This window comes from Oreochromis aureus, linkage group 6 (assembly GCF_013358895.1).
Source record: "Oreochromis aureus strain Israel breed Guangdong linkage group 6, ZZ_aureus, whole genome shotgun sequence".
Taxonomy (NCBI): domain Eukaryota; kingdom Metazoa; phylum Chordata; class Actinopteri; order Cichliformes; family Cichlidae; genus Oreochromis; species Oreochromis aureus.
In genome coordinates, this window is record NC_052947.1 from 37,225,057 (window position 1) to 37,242,966 (window position 17,910).

Here is a 17,910-nt window from a genome sequence, read left to right on the forward strand (position 1 = left end):
CAAAATCTAAATATCTGGAGTATCAAAATATTTTTCATGATGAAGCGAAATGAGTTTTGCCTGGGGGGACAGGATTAGAGCGAAACGGAGGGACCGAGCAGCTTCTTCTACTGCACTGAACTGCATGTGGCGCTGTAGAGGGGGGTCAGGATCGAGATGGCAGGAAGGGGGTCTCCAACTTCTGTTTTGATTTCGACATATTCACACGAGCCAGTTTGCTGCATGGTGCAGCTGCAAGTTGTGGTTAGAGTGGGCGTCTAGTTCACGGAAGACGCTAGCCGGTAAACAACAACTGAACTTTCAAAATATGAGTGGATGGATGTTTGGATGAATGGGGGGAGGCAGGGAGGGTTTGAAAAAAAACAACATAAAAACAAAAACATGACTCGCAAAATATACAGAGGAGGCCCGCCCAAGTCTACATGTGCAAAATGCTGGTTAAAGGATAGAAGGAAACAATGCAGCGCCTCTTTCTCTTTCCCTCTCCTTGTAAACCCAGTATGGAGCTTCTGCACTGCGTCTCACAGACATTGACATTTGGAGACGTTTGTTTGTTTGTGTGTTTGTGTGTTTGTTTGTTTGTTGTGTTTGTGTGTTTGTGTGTTTGTTTGTTTGTGTGTTTGTGTGTTTGTTTGTTTGTGTGTTTGTGTGTTTGTTTGTTTGTTTGTTTGTTTGTTTGTGTGTTTGTTTCTTCCTTCTCTGTGTGTGGCCAGACACATGTTATCAACAGGAAGCTGATCACGACTCCTTTTTGTCTTGTATGCCTGTATCGGTCCTAAAGGGAAAAGGTTATGTGCTTTGTTCCACACACCCGTATCTTGCTGAGCTTCATCTGAATCTTCTTGGAGACCTGTTCAATCCAATAGGGCTCATTCAGGAAGTCCCAGAAGATCCGGCCTACAGTGGCATTCACCCAGGCAACCGAATCATCCTCTTCTCCGCCGGGCTGCACCTGAGCCGATGTGGTGCTCTGAAGCTTAAAGACAGAGCAGATGAGTTACTGTAAACACCACATAAACCTTTTATCCCGAAAGGGATTCCAAAATATCACCCAATCCCCTAACAACACAACATATTGTGCCCCTCTTATTACGAATACAAATAACTTTATTGATCTCAAAGGGAAATTCCTATGGGTACAATGTTGCAAGGATATGACACAAAATGATCTCTTTATTGCGTGTAATCACGGTTTAGTCCAACAGGGTTACACTGCAAATGAGACAACACCTCAAAAAGGAAATCAGAGAAAAATGTGTTACGAGTATGAATGTGAAATGAGTATGTGCTACCTTCTTATCAGCTCCAGGGCTGCTCTGTGGACTCTGAAGAACAGGGCTGGCAGCTGTAGGGCTGACTGCAGACTCTTTAGGCATTAAGGAACCCATGTAGACACTGTAGTCCAGCAGAGGCTTGGTTTTGGCACTGCCCACTGTTGTGGAGGAGACTGATGAGTCTTTTGACCTGGTCTGAGATGTCAGGACTTCATCCAGACTGCTGCGGCTGCTGTTGCGACTGTGACAGCTCAAAGCTGTGGGCCACAGCAAAAGTTACAAAGAGTTGATGAATTTCTGCTATAAGAGCATAACTGTATTGTAAGAATAAATGACTTTTGGCCTTTTTAGCCCTTACTCACCCTTCTTAATTCCTACAACACTGGAACTTTTCTTCAAGCCCACCTTGAGCTTAGAGGCTGACAGAAACCGCTGGAACCACTCCTCCTTATCCCTGCCAGTCCTTCCAAACAGGTAGAGAGTCAGAATGGGAGAGAATGATGATGATGATGATCTTCGCTCTTGGGATGCCCCCGTTCCCTCTCCTCTCTCCCGTGTGCCCTCACTGGCCTCCATTCTTTCACCTTCTGCCTTTGACATGAAGTCATCCTGCCTGCCAAGTTCAATGCAGATGGGGTACTTTTTGTTCCAGACTCGCTTCCTGGCGAGACTCTGAGGCACAAGATACACCTGAGGGGAGAGTTTGGTAAAAAAAAAAAAAAAAAGAGATAATAGCCAAACTTAGAAATTTAATTTCTTTAAATTGCTTTTAATAACAATTTCAAAATTTATAAAAAAGACTTATGTTAGATTAAAAAAAGTTACGCTGGAAGAATGTATAAATTCTGTTCTAATGTATGCTAACTACTTACTTTGCTGTATGTAAGATCATAAATCTTCTGACTGATGTAGTTAACATCAGGTTTTGGTTCATTGTGTGAGGCACGGCGGGCGATGTTGTGGTTGGGTTTAGACAGTCGAATGATGGATCCCTCCAATCGCACATATACGGACTGCGTCAGTGTGGCATGATACGTCTCTGGGTCATAGTTTTGTATCTCATTCATCCAACCCTGCAAAGATATACTGATTTTACATGGAGTTGATTATATTTAAGGACTGTGTTGCAAAATAGTTTTACCAGAAAAGCTATTGCTGTCCTCATACACTGTATATTCTTTCCAGAATTCATATATGAAGAAAAATGTTTTTGGAGCGACAAACAGAGACAAAAATCAATGACTGTACCTGGAAAATGGAGTAAACTCTATACCTATGGAACATATTTCTACAGTGACTGAAAAGGTTACCCGAGTATCTCCATGAACCGTGTGTCCTAACCACCATCTTTTCAACTTAAAGTATAAACAGCTTGTTATATTCACTTTCTGTGGTGGGCTTTTAAATTGATCTGGATATAGTTCTCCTAGGATACTTCTCTAAGTTTATTTGCTGCTTTTTCACTTTGTTGTCAAGAAGAAAAAAATGATTTTAAATAGCACAGCTGCTGTAACTATGTACAAATCTTGCCTGAAGAAAAGAAAATATGTCGATAAATGTAGATTATGTGATTTGAAGTTTGTCTGAAATAAGCCATGTTAGCTCCTCCCTGTTGAAAACGTTTCACTAACCTTATAGATATCTGGTTCCTTAATGTCCAACTTGGTCACATCGAGCAGCTTTCCATGCCGTCCCATGTTGTTCCCTCCAGAACGTTTTGGTCCTGCCAGCCACACAAAACCAATAGCTAAAAGGAATCCCAGCTCAATCCCAAGCAGCACTCCTCCAATATAAGTAGGCAGAGGCAATATAAAACACCCATAGAGGAGTACAGTAAGGATGATGAGAGTATAGTATGGAACACTAGGTAGGGGCTCAATATATTCAGATTCATCCTCGCTGCAGGGTTCAGTACTACCACTTAGTGGCACTTTAGTTAGACTACCGGTTCCAGTATTATCAGTTTTATCAACACCATCACCTTCTGTGTCCGTACAAGTCTCAAATTCCTCATTGGACAGAATGCAATACTCCTCTTCTTCCTGCTTCGCTAGAGCAGACATGAAAAGCAAAGATGATTTGCTGGGACTTTTAGTGGCAAAGGCAGTGCTCAGAGGGGATTCTGCTGAAGCAGAGGCCTGTCTGCTCGGGCTTTCACCCTCCCAATCAGTTCCTTCTTCCTCCTTAATGCAGTAATTATTGTTGGTCTCCATTTGACCGTTGATAGAACCAAGACTTGACAGTTCTGTGGCACTGGCAGAAAGTACTTTGGGCCGGTAAATGCTGCTGCCAACTAAGTTGCCACTCTTTTCATCCATGATCTTACTCAGCAGCTGAAGCGGTTCAGAAATTGCCTCCGACAGACGGCGTTTGGTGTCTTCAATTCGTGCCTCCACTTCTGAGACTTTGAAGAAGCTGCGGTTATCTGGTGATGTCAACGGTGAGGAGGGGGCAGTTTTAGAATCACTAGCTGATGACATGACAGCAGATGACATCCGGGACTGAGCAAATTGCTTAAAGAGTTGCAGGTTAAGGCGGGATTCTGGAAGACGGTAGGATGCTGACGAAGAGGACGAATCCTGGGATGTGTCTGAAGACAAAGATTTAACGAGAGTCTTCATGAGATGCCTGCGCCTTACTGATGGCGTGGGAATAGGGGAAACCCCATCACGTGACTCGGCATCAGAGGAGATGGACTTCACTAGGCTTAGAAAAGGTTTGTCACTGGAGGGAAAGCTCAAAGATTTTGTAGGAGAGGAGTTTGAAGTTGAGGCTGAAGACAGAGTCTGAGCGGGAGAATTGATAGTGTGATGTCTTGAAGGGGAAGAAAGTCTGGATGTTTCAGGAATAACACCAGCTCCAGCTGCAGAGGCTGATGGCACCCCATCAAACATCTCCTCACTTGCTTCTAAGGCTGTCACGATATCAGAGTCATACATGGCAGCTGAGGGAGTGGAGACAGTTGTACAGTATAGCTCTTCTTCCTCCTCCTCTTCCTCCTTCCCAAGGGCTGAGAAGTGGATGGTAATGTTCTCCTTTGACAGAGGCCGCTGGACATGGAGCCTGGGCGTGAAGGCAGGTGGCTGTTTATCCATGGAGTGAGTACTCTCTCCATGGCCAGGATGCCGGCTGGTCATCTCAATGCTCCCACTGAAAGAAGGAAAAGAGATTTCACTACACTACAGCAGGAACAGTCAGTCCATTAAACAATTAATAATAGTAATAAATGGAAAAATGTTGGAAATTTTTCCAAGATAAATCAGCAAAGATGGTCTTGATACAAACGCTCATTAAGTATCAAGCTGTTTTAGCTCTTCTTTCTTTAAGCACAGCTTTGTTAATTTGACTGACACTTAAACTCATAAACAGAATGCTTAAAAAGTGGGTGGGTGTAGAATCCATGCTTACAGTCAGAGCTGTGTGCATGAGATGACCATATTAAAGTTATGTAATATGACAATACAAATCTTCAAATCCATGCGAAAGCCATTTAAAAGGGCACGCACACACATAGGGGGTATTATTCCACAGTGGGAAGTCAGTAAGGGAGCACTTCCTTGTCAGTGCATCAGCAAATCCCACTGAGTAGTCTGAACACCAGCACAGACGGGGACTAAAAGCTGGGAGACACTGTGAACCTCCAGATAGTCCTGATCAAGCTTCATGCGATCAGCATTGCATTGCAAGCATAGATATAGAAAATGTGCGTCTATATCTATGACTGTGTGGGTGTTCCAAGAAAAAGGAAAGAAAGAAAAGGTGTTTACAGCTCAATCAGTTTTGTTATGTCAGACTTGAGAGGCAATCAGGCATCTTAAATTATCATTCAGAGTCTTTTCTTCCCTACTTTTAAACCTGCATGATGTCCTATCCCTAAAATCCCAAATCTGATTTTTGTACACTTACAGGTTTGGTCTCCACCCATCGACTGTTCTAACCTTCCGTTTGTAAGGGCTAACCAATAAGAAGAAAGCTTGTTTGAAGGCAGATGAGTCAAAATGGCTAATTTATGAGAGTAAATGAAACCAGGGTCTATACTGAGACTTCATATCTGGATGACCAAATTACTGCTACCACCAATTCAGCCCTGAAATCTTCGCAGTTTTGCGTATACTGGATAAAGAGAGCAGTGAAAATAGACAGGAAAGTGAGGAGAGAAGGGGAAGACACACAGCAAAGGGCGTGAATCGGACTTGAACCCAGGCTGCTGCTATGTGGCATATGGTCAAAAGCTCTCAAAGAAGGTGGAAGCTCAGGGGAGGAGGGTCATGCCCATCAAAGGACAGCTGGTGTTGAAACAGTATTTTGATATGTAACCGAATAAGAACAGGTGAAGCGATATTGGAGCTTACTCTGCCTGATTTTATATAGAATTTCTTTTCTTTTTTTCTAAAATGTCCTTCTGAATACATGATCGGAATAAACTGAACAAAAACAAACAAGTATATGCAACTGCAGCATTGTATTGCCTTGCAACCAAATTGCCCACCAAGGGAAATTACCAGTTTAACTGTATTTGTCCTTGGCAGTTTCAAGGACTGGGCGTTCGAGAGAATCAGGATGGCAGCTTTATCGAAGTCATGGATCAATTTTCAGGTTTCCATATGTCAGAACTTATGGCTTTAGGCCTACTGTAACATAAAACAAGGTTGTTATAGTAAAAAGAATCCACTGTAGAGATGTTTTTTTATTACCAACACACTTCCTTGTTGCTATTCAAAACTTTGTATGTGGCTTATGACAAAAGTCAAATGACAACACTGACACACAATTTGCAATTAACACTGGAATTAATGATTAAAAGTTGATACAGTGACTTGTCAGTCTAACTGCTGTCTCTTTGCTTACATCCTCTGGTAGTCAAAACAGAATTATGGTAATATCCTGTTGACATTTGGCACTGGCGTCCTTGTGCTTTGTCTGGATGACAGAGGTGGAATGAATGTTGGCTCACTCATTTACAGACTCAACTTGACCACTCATTGTCACATGGGTCACGAGTGAGCTTGTTACCCAGTCAGGCAGTCTGCCAGCCACCTCTGCCCCCAGTTAGACAGCCTTCAGTCAGCAGCAACACAATGAGGCCATTTCATTAGACTGCCAGCTGGACATGAATTTCATTTTGCCATACAAGACTCTAAGGACCTGGAAGTTTTTGCCAGCAACACATTAGGATTATTGATAGTGGGTAACTATGTACTTGTTTGGGTCAGATTTGAAAGCTGGTTCTACCTCCTAATCGAGCACTATGGAAATGTAACAAACAAACAAACAGCTTAAAAAAAAGAAAAGAAAAGTGGGCCTGTGCTGTATATTTTCATATTTATGATTGGCCTGTCCATCAGAGGCTGTATCTGTACACGGCAACCATGGAGATTCCTGTTTGTCTTGTGTCTCCAGAGCTTTTCCTTGAGCCAATGTCCAGACTTGGTGGACAGTGAAGAATGAATAATGCCACTGATGCTGATAAAGCTAATTGGTGAAGCAAGCCAGCCTCATTAACCCTCATGTTTTGCACTCATTAGGGACATGTTCACAGCTCACTTCTTTGTAAAGCAAGCATACACTGGCAAGGAGAAAAGCTCCACAGAGCTATTGCATGCACTGAATGGCTATTCATAGCCTTGCTTGTTTAGTGTTTTTAAAATGAACTGGAGAAAAATGACGTCGCCTTAGTTCCTGTGCTGTAGCTTCATTCATATTATACCACACAAAAATCTGTACCAATAAAGGAAAACAAATCACGCTAACATAAAAATAGACACAAAAAATACATACAATAAAAATAAGATTAGTATCCTTATTTATGGAAAAAAATATCACACAGTACTGACTATAATACTGAGAGGCAACTGACTGTAGTTTATAATCCTTGTCATAATCTTAACTATTAGTGTCATTTGTCTTATTTATTTGGATGCTGCAACATCTGACAGCAACAAGGAGCTTAATAAAGGTAAGCCTATACTCTACAATAGTAAGCATAATTCCTTTAATGCATTATTTAAGATTCATCATAAACTATTATCACAAATCAGTTAACCATAAAAAAAGGGTATAAACAACTACTGTTTTTATACAGTTTTTGTGAAAATGGACAAAAAGATGTGAATAACTGCTGTGTTTATTCTATCATGAACTAACATTAAACTGACTGGTGGACTGAGGGAAATAAAGACAAGTGAATAGGTGATGTTGTGTCAGGCAGACCTAACTGATACAGTGTGGACAATAAGCTGAAGAAAGTGAAATTATGGTGAATGAATATATTTTATAAGGGAATATAAACAAGCGCAGTTAAAACTCTGAGGGCTGCTGTCAGACTACCTGACTTCTGACCACTGAGTTCAATGAAAGTTCACAACCAGAACCTAGAAATTTCACAATGTCAAAGTAATAAATGTGGGAAGTCCCCAAGTGAAGCTGTAAATGGAGTCACATGATGAAAAAAAATTGGTGCCATAAAATCTTTCTTCTTCTTTTTGGGGTTAAATGGCATAATTAATTCATCAATGATCCAACATGAGAAGGGCTATAAAAGCGAGAATATACCTTTCAACATTATTTATACGCCGTCATGCTTGAGGAACTTTGGCTCTGTTAATGGGGACAGTTATCATAGTAACATGAGTCACTGTGTCCAAGCACAGGACCGCCTCCAACATGACCTCACCAAAAACTTCAAATCACGCTTCATCAGCATGTCTGGAACTGCTAATGTGACTGTAAGGAAGTGAAGAAAAGCCTCCCTGGTACATGTCATGTGTCACTTACTTCACCTCTTTCTTACAACACATTCACAGTTTGATTTGTTATACTCATAAGACTGTGGTTCTATCAGCTTTAGAATTTATTTTACAGCTAATAATTTAATACACTAACTTCTGGGTTTCCAGAAAGAAAAAGACTGTCCAGTGTAAAGTGTTACCCAGGTGAATCCAGAACAAAAGAAGTCATACTTGGCACTCGGGGAACAAAAATGTTTTATATTTCAACCGATATATACGTATTATAATCTTGTGAAGTGTGATTATTCCAAATAAAGATCAGTCAAAACAGAAGCAAAGAAAGTATAAAACCTTTTTAATGCCAAACACCGACTGTTTAAAGGTCACAGTCGATACCAACAGAGTGGAAAACACTGGCTTATGGGTCTTCAAATGCCTTAACTCTGCATTCTTTCTAATGGCCAAAAGAAGTCTGTGGGAAAAATGACCTTCTGTTACCTCCCTTTATGGCCTCAGTAAACTTTCATGATGAGTTTATGATCTCAGCTGCTAGTTTTACTGCGAACAACCTGATGTTACATTACAGTGACTATTAGGATCCACAAGAACAAAGCAGGATACGCTTAAGGGCAGTCCTACAAATGTGCAGTGTCTCTTGATCAGTTCTACACTTCTTACGAAAGTAAACAATGTTTAATGGCGTAGACTGCAGAGACATAGCCACTAAAACATTACAGCATAAAACTAATAAAATAATTAATTAATAAAACTGACTAGTAAAATGTACAAGTATACAGAACTCTGTAGCTTTAGTGTGCTGCACAAAATCTGATTAATGTTCTCACTTCTACACACTGCAGGGTGTTCGTTTGCTGCAACGTCACCTTCACCCTATTTTTCAAAGTGAATAAATAAATATTTAGCAAACAACAAACCATCAAGGAATGACTTGTACATGAGTGACTAGGTTTTGAATTTTGACCTAAAGTTCCCTTTTTTCATTTTTCACATTTCTGTCACTTCTTTAATTATGTGTCTGACACCCAAAATATGGTGGAAACACCCGTGACCCTCGTGTTTTCTTCCCCCCCGATGATCAGTATGATCCGGCACATGATGGACATCATTTTCTCAAACAATGTTTTCCCAAGACATGGTCAACTGTTCACTTTTCTCAAAACCACTAATTTGTAATTGAGTTATAATTAATCAACGTAAATCGAACATTTAAGTAAATTGCTTCTATGGCATATGAGAAAGAAAACAAGACTGAAAATGATTTTTCTGAGCATTTCTACTGATTGCAGATCAGTAACTTCACTACAAGAGTATTTTTGCAAGTCACCGTGCCTGATGCTCTCTGCCAGAACAGCACCAGAAGCCAACCCCCTCAGAGAATCTCAAATGTCATGCTCCACTGTTTCAGATAATCAGCAGCATTAAGATGACGCTTGCTAAGGGATGGAGATGAAACTACAACGGCAAAACACACCAGTAGGAGGCATAATGAAATCCCAGAACACTTTCAAGTTGCCAGGGAAGGGATTAGAAGTAGTCCCGCTTTAAATCCAGCTGTTTATTTGCAGAGTTAATAGCTTTCCCAGTGCCGACACTCACGGCTAAGGAAAGTGTCACACCCCATAAACACTAATGTCAACATTGCAGAAACAATAAGTAATGGGTACAGACATCTAATAGCTGCACACACATTTTATGCCTAATTTTTTGTGGCAGATAATAAAACTAATGTTGAAATAGGAGAAATGACTGAACTCATTTCTAGAGAATGGCTCCCTGTACCTCTATAAGCTTTCTCCAATCACAGTAATATGTGAAGGTGCAAGTCTGCTCAATAACTTGCCTCTATGGTTCTGATTCTTGTGCCCTGATTTTGTACATATTTCCACAGACAGAGGAGAGAAGAACAGAGTAGAAGAGCAGTCATCAAGCAGAGTAGTATGGCACTGATGTGGCTCAAGTTAAAACAAAAGCTTTCTGAATATTGCAGTGTGAGTATAACAATAGAAAACTACTGTGGCACCATGTCTTCTGCTAAGATCATAACTTATGCTTCTTAGACCAAATATGTAGAAAAATCAGTTATATCTTCAACAGCCTTTAACAAACACAAAATCAGACAGAATCAAATACCAGCCCCAACACATCTGGCATGGTATATAACTCATAGATGGCACTAAAATAAATAAATAAATACCTTAAGGGCCAGTGTTCTGCAGGTTTTAGATGTATGCTTGATCCAACACAGCTGATTTAAATGGCTAAATTACCTCATCAACATGTCTTGAAGTTCCCCAGAGGCCTCGTAATGAACCAATCATTTGATGCTGACCCAGGGTGATATCTAAAACCTGCAGGACACCTGCTCCTGACCTAAGGTATCGATTACAAAATCCTAAGTGACTTCCTTCTTGTTTTATCGCATTCAAAAGATTTTAAGAAAACTTGACCTCTGACCTTGACGTCACTGAGATTCGAATTTGTCTGATATTTTAAGTAGACACAGCTATGGCGTCAATTTGAAAGTCCTTTGTCACTTCATTCTTCAAGTCTCAGTCAGCCTTTTATGGGTGAGGGGTAAAGAAGCAGAAGCCCCCCCCCCCACATTGCATTAGCATATATGTTAAGAGATTTTCAAATGTTTCAAGTATTATTCCCACTGCCATTTGTACGTTATTGAAAGTTTATCTTTAATTTTAGTGTTAATAGTTGTTTACCCATTTATTCTTTCCATTTAATCGTATTTTATGGTTTTACTGTTTCAGCTGAAGTGAAGCTTAAATGAAAGACAAAAGCATAGTGTTCTCAGATATGATTCACCCAGTATGTTTCCTCTGCACCTGGTTCTCTACGAGCCGTTTCACTCCCAGGAAGGGAGAGCAGGACGTTCTTATCTATACACTCCCAAATACAAAGAGGGGCCCATTCTTCAGAATCACACACACACACTCTGAGATCATAAACTTCACACACACACACATACTCTGAAACGCTATAAATAAAGAACTGCCGCATACGCTGGTTGTGAGCCTGAGACAGCAGCGCTCACCCAGCGTGCGCACGTTGTTACCATCTAAACTGTCTTGAGTGTCTTTATTTCGCCTGAAGAATGTCTTGTTTAAATATTTACTCCTCACATTTATTTGGTCCTTCGAGCCAACAGAGTGACCTCGTCGTTTCCTGGATTCGTGAACCCACGCTGCAAAGTCTGTCATGACAGCCTGTTTCTAGTGAAACAGTAAAGACCAACTACGTGAATTCGCCGTTGGCCAGCGTTTTTACCAAGAGGTCCACGATCCCAGGGAGCGAGGAGGATTCTCTCTGACCGGCATTTTCATCCGAACCAGGTGAATATAAACACTCAAGAACACATTGCGGCTAAAATCGTTTTTTAGATTGACACGGTTCTTAAAAGACTCGTCCTTTAAGGACTGGAGGTCAGGGATCTCACTCTCACGAGTGAAAGGACTCGCCTGTAAGACGGAGTTTGACGGTCCTGTGTGGGGTCACTCCGCAGTTTAAAAGGTTGGAAGTCAGGGATCTCACTCTCACGAGTGAATGAAAATAAAGGGATCTCACTCTCACGAGTGAATGAAAATAAAGGGATCTCACTCTTACGAGTGAATGAAAATAAAGGGATCTCACTCTCACGAGTGAATGAAAATAAAAGGATCTCACTCTCACGAGTGAATGAAAATAAAGGATCTCACTCTCACGAGTGAATGAAAATAAAGGATCTCACTCTTACGAGTGAATGAAAATAAAGGGATCTCACTCTCACAGTGAATGAAAATAAAGAACGTGTCAATTAAAATAGGATTATAGTACCGCGTGTGAAGTTTATGTGTTGTTGAAGAGTGAGTGACCTTTTGAATAGAAACAACAGGTTTCTGCACCACTCTTACTGTTTCCTGTGTTGACCGATGTACTGGTGAGAAGGGGTCAAAGGTTGCGCTTCAACGCATAAAATTAAGGCCGCCCTGGGTCTAGACCAGGGTAGAAGGCTGCCTTAATAACCTCCCGACTCTAATATCAGCGAAGGTCACACAGAGTGTATGTTGGCAGTATTAATAAATAAAAGCAAAACAAGGTGACTCCAAATACAACAAATCAAAATACATATAGGAAAAATAAAATTATAAGCAATTTACAATAAAATATTATTGATAACTCTAAGCCCAAAAATGGGAAATAAACCCATAAAGCCTGAATTGACTGCAGATGAACTATGGTTAGAAAAGAAATGCCCGGTGCAGGACAAATAAGCGCAAACAGATGGAGAAATCCTAAAGAAAACCTAAATGTCCCACGTGGGAGGGAAAATGCATTAACTAAATTATAAGAAACCCTCCAAGCAGAAATAAATACTGAAAAGGAAGCTAAAAGAAATCAAAACATACACAAGAGTTGTAATATTTTAAAGCATGGAAAGAGGAATGAAGTGGAATAAACAAAAGGTTAAATTAAGGTTAACTTAAATTAAAGCAATGAAATAATATTGGGAAGACAACCAAGCTGAATGAATGGAATGCGTGAAACCAGATAATTCACAAAATATATCAAATAAAAAAAAGAGATGCACGGCATATTAAGGCTGTGTCATTGTTCAGCCAAGGAAAATGTCTCCAGCTTGGGAAAGGGTGAGACTGCAGCTCACCCTCAGCCCTTGGTGGACACAAATAAAATATTGTAATATACTATTGCTGTTATATAAAAAGATAATAACATTAATAATGAAATAATATTAAATATGAAGAGGCACCTCAGTCAGTTGTGATGTGAGGTGGATAATTGTTAAAAGTAATCTGTATCAAGCTTAAGGTTTGCTCAAATTCAGTATAATGACATATGAGATGAAGAAAATAAAGAAAATATGTAAACTAATTAAGTGCATAGAGACACTTGACCCGCTTGTAAACCTGTCATCCTAGATGAGATTTTGTTAAGATGAAGAGCAAACCTATACTACCAAGCTAATGAGCAAGGTACACACTTTTTATTTTGTATTAATTTTTTGTTTTTCAGAGCAGAAGCTGCATGATATTAAAAGCTCACACATGCAGCAGTCTGTGATCTCAGTTTTTTCTCTCACACTTCTGCTTTGTTTCTGACAGCAGTTTCTTTTTCTTTTGTGTCCCAACTCGTGTGTAAAGCGTTCATGCCATCAGCAACTTGTTTTTGTTTGTTTGTTTTGTTGGTTTGAAAAACAAATCTGTGATCATACTTGAGGATCACAGTGACACGAAATGATTAGGCACATGATTTACTGATGCCTAGTTTTAGAGCTGTGAGCTACGAGCTGTAAGCAATGCAAAGTTTTTCCCAACTTAGAAGTTTGACATATGTAACATGTATGAGATATATGAATTATTTTAAAACGAAATAGAAATTGTCCAAAATGCCTTAAGAAAATATGTAGTGCTGTATCTACAGAGAAAAAGGAAGAAGAAGCATTCAGTAACTTGGAAATAGCCTTTCTACTTGCATGTAGATGGAAGTGCAGGTTACATGAAAGCTGTTTTAACACAGGCATTTGGAGAAAAACAACGTCAGCTTGCATTTTACTTCTGCAAATTAGACTCTGTTGTGTGCAGGCCGGTGTAGCTGCAGCAGAGGCAGTAAAGGTCAGCTGACATTGTTTTAGGACACACTTTAATCATCAAAGTGCCCCATGCTGTGACTTCTGAAACAGCTCTCTTCATGCAACTTCATGCTTGATGATGATAATTTCAGAGCCAGCTGAGAGCTGGGTTGAGAGCGATGCTTTGTTTTAAGTGACAAAGCAGAAAAGTTAAACTTAGTTTGTTTTGTTTGTTTGTTTGTTTTTAATACGAGAGAATGGTAATGGATAAGAAGTGATATTTTGTTTAAGTGTTGAAGAAAGCTATATACTGCAACATACGTCTAGTGCATGATCTGCGAGCAATGAATGGATCATCTTATTTATCTTTAAATAAACTCCGATTATGGAGACCTGAGTCACATACTTAGGGTACACCCTTAGGTGAAGGCAGAAAGCTACTAAACAAAGAAAAGAAGCTATATGCAATGCGCGATAGCCACAAGACTAAGCATTCACATTCTTTCTGACTCTTAATGAGCCTGAGTTATGACCTTGGCTCCCTATTTTCTGCCTCCACCAGAGATGGGAGTGAAGCTCCCGTGAATGTGCTCTGTTCTCCTTACTGCATCTATAAAAATAGCATTCAGTAACTTGGATATAACCTTTCTACTTACATTTAGATGGAAGTGCAGACTAGATGAAAACAGTTAAATTCAACAAAGAGTTCGATTACTCTGGAGAAACAGGAAATGTGTCTGTAACAGGAAAACGTGTAACAGGAACTACATGCCCATACAAAGGAGCTGACTGTGTCAAGACGCAGACAGACAGAGACACAGAGACAGCCAATATGTTTTAATAGTTTTGCAATTTTCATTAGTTTTATTTTTCTTTAGTTTTGACTTAAGATTTTAAAACTAAACACATTTTTGCTACAAAATCAGTTAATTTTGTGACCACTCATTGCAGTTTTAGATAGTTTTACTTTTGTTTTTATTTTTATTTCTGTTAACGAAAGAATATTTTTTTTTTTTTTTGACTTCTAGTTTTGTTTTTTTCGTTGGTTTGACTTATCAATGATGAATTTGATCTGCAGTACGCCATTTTGGAAATATGGCATAACAGAGGGCGACAATTTTGCAGACCAAGCAGCAAAAATCAGTAGCAGTACAAACAGTAGACGCACTTATGGTGACAACACCTCTATGCAAATTCCACTGGATATCTTGAGAAATGAACCACACATTTGTGCCATTACTAGAGCGAAAGAAATGGTTGAGGTGCGGAGCAATTCTACAGGATGATCTGATCATATGTGATGGGAAACCGTTACAACCGAAGTCTTTATACAAAAACAGTAGCTCTTGTGACACATGAAGTTGTTCATGCGTCAACAGGAGGGAGTCTAATTAGTTAAAAACACTAGTTAAAGACACTTCTATACATTAAATTTCAAACAAGTCAATAAGAGAAACAACTCTAGCAGAGTGGATGACAAAGTTGCTGGAAAACAGAGAAATAGTTTTGAACAATCAACTGCCGAGTGATTCTCTTCCAGTTTCTTGCAGGTTGAAAAAGGGTTGAACCAATCCAAGAACCACAATCTCCCGAATAGAAAAGTGAGCAGTAAAGTCTAGACTGCAGACCGCTCTAACCTCTGGTGTTCACTCGGTGGGGAGAAGGGCTATCAGTGGCAACACTGAGACACTCGCTCCTCTTGCTGGGTGTCTACTCATTGGAGGCCAAGGGTGTGTCCACGGTCGAGAGAGAGAGAAACGCTCACAGAGGGAGACCTGATGGAGATGGAAATACTAAATGCAAACCAGGATGCCCCTGAGGGTGAGAAACCGCACAGACGACGCCGATGCTGGACAAGAGGATGCCAACTGACCACTGTCACAACGATGTGTTCCATGCTCGTGTTCACAGTATTCTTATCACTGGCCCTGGTAGGCATGAACACGGCCTGCACCAGCAGCCCATGTGACCCACACTGCCCGAGGATTTACCGGCAGGCTCCAAATGTGACGTGTCCTGAAAGGGGAACCATTTTAAGCTGCAGCCTATGCCCAGAAGAACGCGGCAGCGCAACGAGAAACAAAGAAGTGGAGAACAATGCTGCACCTTCATACCTAACAACACTGCAGCTGACGGCAGTCTGACCAGAGCCCTGGAAAGACTGAAGACCCTGAATGAGAGAATGAAAGAACATTCTGGAGTGGACACTTCCATGTGGGACAGCTGGATGGACATGTTTGGAAAGTACCGCAGCCTAGTGTCATCAATCCTAGTGTCAATAGCTGTTTTTGCAGCCATATTGACCCTATGTGGCTGTTGTTGTATTCCCTGCATAAGATCCATGATCAACAGACTGATAGCCACAGCTATTACACCGGACCCTGTCGGCCAAAAAGAAATTATGACACTGCTGGAGCACGCCGACACTGACTCAAACACCGACGACGAAGATGAAGAAACAACCTGTAACTAAAAGGAAAAAGACACTCCTGTTAATAATGAAGCAACAGTTAAAAATGCACTGTCAAGAGACTGTATGCTGATAAAAGTTAAAATGTGTAAAACAAATTAACAACAGGAGGGATATGTTAAGAGATTTTCAAATGTTTCAAGTATTATTCCACTGCCATTTGTACGTTATTGAAAGTTTATCTTTAATTTTAGTGTTAATAGTTGTTTACCCATTTATTCTTTCCATTTAATCGTATTTTATGGTTTTACTGTTTCGCTGAAGTGAAGCTTAAATGAAAGACAAAAGCATAGTGTTCTCAGATATGATTCACCCAGTATGTTTCCTCTGCACCTGGTTCTCTACGAGCCGTTTCACTCCCAGGAAGGGGAGAGCAGGACGTTCTTATCTATACACTCCCAAATACAAAGAGGGGCCCATTCTTCAGAATCACACACACACACTCTGAGATCATAAACTTCACACACACACACATACTCTGAAACGCTATAAATAAAGAACTGCCGCATACGCTGGTTGTGAGCCTGAGACAGCAGCGCTCACCCAGCGTGCGCACGTTGTTACCATCTAAACTGTCTTGAGTGTCTTTATTTCGCCTGAAGAATGTCTTGTTTAAATATTTACTCCTTACAATATATAAAACAGTAGCCCAGCAAATCCTCATTGACATATCCAAAGATTAAAACTTTAGCCAGTGAAAGAGAAAGGTAGAAAGTCTACCTCGCCACTCTGTCCTGGAAACTCATTATTGATCAGCGACGTTACAATCCAAAATGTTTCCTGTCCAATCCAACCTGTTACATGGTTCGGTTTCACTTCTAGTGACTGCTTTAAAAGAGGTTGGGCTCCCATGATCAGCTTGATTGTAATGTATAAGAAATATATTTCTTCATTGTGTATGAATATTTGAGTGATTGAACAAAGGCTGAGATTTTACTCCATTTCTGACGCAGAAAAGGACAGCTGCAGAAACCACAGACAAATAACTGTTCTTATCTGTGGCTGTGCGGTCATGTCAACAAGCTGAAGGTTACATGGGTATCCACACTGGGCTTTAGGTTTAACTTTCAATGACAAAATTGACATAATTCCGACTCTTAAAGGACGCCTAAATACTCACAGATGCACATAATATAACATTGGTGTGGGAGGATCGGGATGGACTGATTTAATACCCAATGTTTACCTTGTTGACTGCCTCCAGCTTCCTGGCAAAGAAGACATTCATAAATGGCAGTGGCTGATAATTATGTGTTGCGCCACATGAATCTCTCTGTAACCTAGATCCAGTTTCATAAATCTTTATGACCGAATTGCCCCGCCCTCAAAGACAGTGTGATCAAGGGCTAAATGATTTTAAAGTGGGTCTATTCTCCTCATTTCCATCTCCATATTTGTATTTTAAACTTTCTTTTAGAGTAGTTTTGTATGATCGCAAATTCAAAATGATTCTTCTTTAGATTTGTCTTGGTACAGCTCCTCAGTTAATCTAAAACAAGACATTTTAGCTCCTTTTAATCCAACTTTATTCAGCAAAGCATCTGAACAGTGGGTGGGCGGGGTTTCTGTGCACGTCTACCTGAGATGCCCATATCAGGGACATGTGCTATCACTGACATCGTACAGATTTGAGAGTAAAAACAAACTAATAAATCTTTAAAATGGTGCGTTTAGAGCAGTCTAAAGCCTGAGCTCTTGGTTTCCACAAACACCTTTTTGTTTCAAAACTTTGGCCTTGTTTAATATGGGCAGCGTTCTACAAAAGTTATTTCTTTAAAATGAGGCAGCCTTTGTTTCCATCGCTAAAAAGTGGGGTATGGGAATAACAACACAAATAAC

At 40.3% G+C, this 17,910-nt stretch overlaps 1 protein-coding gene across 4 annotated transcripts in view; it reads right to left on the reverse strand.

Moving 5' to 3' along the window:
- Window positions 1–17,910, reverse strand: part of LOC116333196 (testis-expressed protein 2-like) — a 40,088-nt gene that overhangs the window by 12,785 nt on the left and 9,393 nt on the right. For all 4 annotated transcript variants that reach the window (XR_005613455.1, XM_031756387.2, XM_031756397.2 and 1 more), the window contains exons 3-7: window positions 2,906–4,424; window positions 2,147–2,347; window positions 1,637–1,964; window positions 1,293–1,531; window positions 812–976 (exon numbers count right to left, since the gene is read on the reverse strand). Coding sequence is in view for 3 of the 4 variants with exons in the window: in XM_031756387.2 (XP_031612247.1) it covers window positions 812–976; window positions 1,293–1,531; window positions 1,637–1,964; window positions 2,147–2,347; window positions 2,906–4,411 (2,439 nt within the window). In the remaining variant the exon portion in view is untranslated. The remainder of the gene's footprint in view (window positions 1–811; window positions 977–1,292; window positions 1,532–1,636; window positions 1,965–2,146; window positions 2,348–2,905; window positions 4,425–17,910) is intronic.